Raw genomic sequence first — 6,000 nt, 5'->3', positions numbered from 1 at the left:
GGAGTGAAGGAAAGAGCAGTGTGAACCTGGGACCCAAGGCAGACCTAGAAAGGAGGCAGAAGGAAGGGAAGGTGTGTGGCCACGGAAAGCAAGAGTGGGCAGGGAGGTCCTGCAGGGAGGAGGGAAAGTGGAGGAGAGGTGGGCATGGAGATAAGAAGAAGTAGGTGGGGCGACAAGTGAAACCCATTTTCTGACTCACTGGGTTGACTCTGAGCAAGTGACTAAATTTCTCTGTAAAATAGAGATAGTACTTCTTTCCACCCACCTCCTCAGCTTTTTGTAGACAAATGAGGCATGGTTGTGAACGTGCTCTAGAAATATAAGGTTCTGTCATGAGTCGTAGCTCAAAAATGATAGTTTTTTAATTGGTCTCTGGTCTCTCTGTCCCTCAGGAACTGCCATGGGCCAAAAGGAATGCAGTCACTCTGGTAAGAAAGTGACTTCCTGTGTGTGCCTGTTTTACCCATTCTGTGCCTATTTTGCATAAAAATCATGCTATCCTCTTGAAGCAAAGTATAAGCGAGCAGCAGTTTCTTCACTAGAGAGAATCATTTCACAATGCTCATTTCAGTATTTTCCTGGTCCAACCATTTCACTGGTGGTCGGGACCACACCTCTGCCCAGCCACGGTCAGAGGAGCCATCTCTGGCCCTGGAACAGTCAGGTTACTTTCCCCACCTGGAGATGGAACCCACAGGATTGGCTACAAGTCTCTCATCTCCAGAAAATTTGCCTTTTACAGGGCCAGAACTGGGTGATATAGGCAAGTTTTGAATGACAATGTATGTTTCTAATTCTAACTCACCTCCAAGTATGTTTTTCTAGGAGCCAACATGGCAATGCCCTGCAGACTTAGAGAAATTTAGAGTTTTAAAAACCATTATTTTATTTGATAATAGAGTTAGCTTCTATTTCATAAATACAATATATTGTGAGAGTATCTTTTCCCAGACTTTTCCTTATCATTAAAAATATACCATTGGCTTGATCAATGTGGTAATAACAAAGTAAGGGCTTCCCTGGTGAAGCAGTGGTTAAGAATCCGCCTGCCAATGCAGGAGACAAGGGTTCAAGCCCTGGTCAGGGAAAATCACACATGCCGCAGAGCAACTAAGCCTGTGTGCCACAACTACTGAGCCGGTGCTCCTGAGCCCACGTGCCACAACTACTGAGCCCGTGTGCCACAACTGCTGAGCCCCTGCTCACCGCAACTAGAGAAAGCCCACGCGCAGCAACCAAGACCCATCGCAGTCAAAAAAAAAAAAAAGTAAGCTTGCTTTTTTTTCACATTTAGTTTTTTTTAAAAATTGAAATATAGTTGATTTACAATGTTTTGTTAGTTTCAAGTATACAACAAAGTGATTCAGTTATACACACACACGCACATATATATGAATAGAATTTTAGATTCTTTTCCATTGTAGGTTATTACAAGATATTGAGTGTAGTTCCCTGTGCTATACAGTAGGTCCTTGTCGGTTATCTATTTTATATATAGTAGTGTGTATATTTTAATCCCAAACTCCTAATTTATCCCTCCCCTGCCCGTTTCCCTTTTGGTAGCTGTAAGTTTGTTTTCTATGGCTGTGAGTCTATACCTGTTTTGTAAATGAGTTCATTTGTATCATTTTTCTTAGATTCCACATATAAGCGATATGATGTGGTATTTGCCTTTCTCTTCTAAGTAAACTTGCTCTTAGCAGGACCATATACAAAGAGCCAACAAGCTCAACATGCCAGAGGATCGGAGCTGAGAGTCATTCTGGTGGGCAAAACCGGAACCGGCAAAAGTGCTACAGGCAACAGCATCCTGGGGAAGCAAGCATTTGAGTCCAGGCTGAGTGCCCAGCCCTTGACGAAGACCTGCAGTAAAAGTCGGGGAAGCTGCGGGGACAGAGAGATGGTTGTTATTGACACACCAGACATGTTTTCTGGGAAGGACCCCTCTGATTCCCTGTACAAAGAGGTACACAGGTGCTACTTACTCTCCGCACCAGGACCCCACGTGCTGCTCCTGGTGACACAGCTGGGCCGATTCACCACCGAGGACCAGCGGGCTGTGCAGAGGGTGAAGGAGATCTTTGGAGAGGATGCCATGAGGCACACAATTGTCCTCTTCACCCGCAAGGAAGACCTCAAGGGAGGCTCCCTGATGGATTACATCCATGGCTCAGATAACAAAGCCCTAAGCGCGCTGGTGGCTGCGTGTGGGGGGCGAGTGTGTGCCTTTAATAACCGTGCTAAAGGGAGCAGTCGGGATGACCAAGTGAAGGAGCTAATGGCCTTGACCGAGAGCCTAGTGATGGCGAAAAGGGGTGACCACTACAGCAATAGGTTGTACAGCCTAGTAACAGGGTCTGAATGTGGAACTGTGCAGTCAGAGGAGAGATTACAGGATTTCAAAGAGAGCTTTATAAAGTACATGGAAATTCAGAGACATTCAACCATGGTCAAAGCCCTAATCCTAATAGTGATGTGTATTTTATTGTGTATTCAGGTGTTTGTCAGATTGCAAACTCTGTTATTTTGTGTATGGCATGGAATGTGCAATTTCTTTTACTGCTTACTGTTTAGCATGTGCAATTTATTCTGTAGCTTACTGTTAATTATACCCCAAAAATTAATGATAATTTTTAGAAAGACCATTAGACTGGAATGCAAGACTCCTATATTATAGTTACGATCAGTGGTTCTTTATCCACTGTCATTTAGTGGGTGAATCACACACTGTACCTCCCCTGTAAAATACAGTGCCTGACAGCACTAAACGTTTGAGATTCTGTGAAGTGCTTAAGTCTTAACATCATTCTATTTGTTAGGGAACCAAATGATTTTAAAAGTTACTGTTTGTTTTGAAATATATCTTTTGAAAGTTGTAAACATAAAATTCCTCTCATTTGCAAATCTCTAAAGTCAGTTTTATGTTCCTAAAAACTCCTTTTCTTCATTATACTATTACTATTTCTACTGAATATAACAAAAATAACAAGTAAGCAGTAAAGTTCCTGAGCAGTAAAATAACAAGTAAGCTGTAAAGTTCCTGAGATCACATGTCTTTAAGTCTGTGCTATGGTTTTACCCTCAGAAGATGGTAAGGGAACACGTGTCTCATTTGTGTAACACAACCAACGCATGCTCAACAATCACACACGGACACACTCACACATCAATAGTCTGTTTTATGTGCATCAAATTTGCTTAACATTGAAAGAGGTTCAGCCAGATTTTAGCCCTGGTACCCATTCCCAGTTAGCATTGAAACACACATAGAGGCTTACGCTTCAGACAAGATGGTGGACTGAATATTTTTGGGCATCATCCTGTTAAATGCAACTAGAATTTTTTAAAATAAACACAAGCTTTATGACTGATGAGCTCACTAGAAAATTAGGAAAACTCCAAGAAGAAAGCAGACAATACACATAAAAAGGATGTGGAGCTAAAAGGGAAGTTGAGAGCCATGAGGACAGGCAAACCCAGAAGGCAGGGTTGACCTACAGACAAACGCCTACATCAATCCCGAGATGAAGAAACTCAGCCTTGGGTTGTTGGTAAAGTCAGAGAGCTGATTCTGAGGTCTCCGATCCCCAGACCCAAACCTATATTAAACCTTCCCTAATATTATAAATTCTAATGTTATAAATTAATATTTAAAGTCTTTTTTAACCAAATGTGCTGTTTTTTTATTTCTTCTTATGCTCATTTTTGTATGCTGTGCTTTTCAAGGAATTTTTCCATTATACTTAAGTAGTTGAATTTATTTGCAGAAACATAAAATATTTTATCATCCCTTTAATATGTACAAGAACTAACATCTTACAGAAAGCCCAAATGAACTTTTTGTCCAATCCAATACTTGTTCCTCTTTGAATTCTGATATTGGCAATTTATGATTATTTCTTTTTGTTTCATCAGCCTGGCTAGAGGTTTAATTTTATAAATTTTACAAAAATCTAACTTTGATTTTCTCCTTTAAATTTTCTATGTTCCATTTCATTGAGCGTTTTTTAAAATATCTTTTGCACAGCAGAAGTTTTTAATTTCAAAGAAGTTTAACTTATCAATTGTTTCTTCCATGCTTTTAGTGTTGTACCTAAAAAGTTGTCGCCAAACGCAAAGTCACCTAGATTTTCTCCAATGTTATCTTTAGGCATTTTATAGGTTTTCACTTTACATTTATATCTATGATTTATTTTGAATTGATTCTTGTGAAGTGTATAAGGTCTGTGACTAGATTCATTTTGTTTTGCATGTGGGTGTCCAGCATCATTTACTGAAAGTCTGTGCTTTTAGACAGACTCACAGTTATAAAAAATAAACTACTGGATACAATGGGGAGAGGGAAGGGGGGTGCAAAATAGGGTTATGGGCTTAAGAGATACAAACTGTTATGAAGCAGATAGATAAGCAACAAGAATATATTGTACAGCAATGGGAATTATAGCCATCATTTTGTAACAACCTTAAATGGAGTATAATCTATAAAAATACTGAATCACCCTGCTGTACACCTGAAACTAATATAATATTGTAAATCAAGTATACTTCAATTTAAAAAGTAAAAATAAATAAAAATTTTAAAAAGACTATGCTTCCTCCATTAAATTATTTGCTCCTTTGTCAAAGATCAGTTACATTTAAAATAGCTATAGCTATGGTTGGATTTACATCTACATTTACCGTCTTGCTCCTGCTTTCTATTTACCCCATATTTTCATTGTTCCTCTTTTTTTCATTTTTGTGTGTTGAACTTTTCAAAATTATTTCATTTTCTCTCCTCTTTTGACCTTTTTTTTTTTTAGTGGTTGCTCTAGAAACGAAAGTATTTATCTGTAACGAATTATTCTCTACCTTGAATTAAGAGTGGGCCACTTCAAAGAGGATATAAGAATCTTATGAAAGTGTACTTGCATCTAGCCCCTACCTTACCTTTGTGATATTGTTGTCATTTTTTGCTTCTTCATATGTTAGAAACTCACAATAAGTTATTATTTTGCTTTAGTCAATTTCACTTTTAAGAAACTAAGCAATAATCAAAATAGTAGTCTTCTCGTATTTCCCACATATTTAAAATTTCCAGAAACCTTTATTCTTTCCTGTTGATCCAAGTTTCTATCTGGTATTCTCCTTCAGCCCAAAGAATTTCTTTAACATTTCTTGTAGCACAAGTCCTAGTGGGACAAATTCTCTCTAGTTTTCTATCTTAAAATGTCTTTTTTGGGCTTCCCTGGTGGCGCAGTGGTTGAGAATCTGCATGCCAATGCAGGGGACACAGGTTCGAGCCCTGGTCTGGGAGGATCCCACATGCCGCGGAGCAACTGGGCCCGTGAGCCACAACTACTGAGCCTGCGCATCTGGAGCCTGTGCTCCGCAACAAGAGAGGCCGCGACAGTGAGAGGCCCGCGCGCCGCGATGAAGAGTGGCCCCCACTTGCCGCAACTAGAGAAAGCCCTCGCACAGAAACGAAGACCCAACACAGCCAAAAATAAATTTAAAAAAAAAAATGTCTTTTTTCAATCTTCATTTTTGGAGGGTAGTTTTGCTGGGCCGATCTTTTCTTTTTCTTCAGCATTTTAAATATATTCCAATATTTTCTGGTTTGCATTATTTCTGATAAGAAAGCAGCCATTTTTCTTATGTTGTTCCCCTGTGAGTAATGTGAATTTTCCCCTCCCCTTGTTGATTTTAAATTATTCTCTCTCTCTCTCTCTCTTTTTTTTTCTTTTGGTTTTCAGTAGTTTGACTATAAAGTGCCTGGATTTTGCTTTTCTTTGTATTTCCCACATAAACTGAAGATTTTTGGATTTATGAGTTGAAGTTTTTCATCAAACTTAAGAATTTTTGGTCATTATATCTTCAATACTTTTCCCTTCCAGTTCAGTCTTCTCTTCTCCTTCTTGGATTCTAATTACATTAGACTGCTTGATACTATCCCACTGATCATTAGTGCTGTTTGTTTCTTTTTTCTATTTTCCTTTTATGCTTTAGTCTCAACAATTT

At 39.0% G+C, this 6,000-nt stretch overlaps 1 protein-coding gene across 2 annotated transcripts; it reads left to right on the top strand.

The window, feature by feature from the left end:
- Positions 1–381: 381 nt before the first annotated feature.
- On the top strand, positions 382–2,939 carry LOC118900935 (GTPase IMAP family member 2-like). Of its 2 annotated transcripts, none has more exons than XM_036863831.1 (2): positions 382–428; positions 1,701–2,939. In XM_036863831.1, exons 1-2 carry the CDS (start codon positions 401–403, stop codon positions 2,675–2,677), a joined length of 1,005 nt encoding a protein of 334 aa, XP_036719726.1. In that variant the 5' UTR covers positions 382–400; the 3' UTR covers positions 2,678–2,939. The 2 variants fall into 2 exon arrangements, with proteins under 2 accessions (XP_036719726.1, XP_036719727.1); XM_036863832.1 differs by having other exon boundaries at positions 396–428; positions 1,704–2,939.
- Positions 2,940–6,000: the final 3,061 nt, after the last annotated feature.

Source organism: Balaenoptera musculus, chromosome 9 (assembly GCF_009873245.2).
Source record: "Balaenoptera musculus isolate JJ_BM4_2016_0621 chromosome 9, mBalMus1.pri.v3, whole genome shotgun sequence".
Lineage (NCBI taxonomy): Eukaryota > Metazoa > Chordata > Mammalia > Artiodactyla > Balaenopteridae > Balaenoptera > Balaenoptera musculus.
The sequence above is the reverse complement of the archived record's forward strand: the minus strand, read 5'-3'. Positions and strand labels throughout refer to the sequence as shown.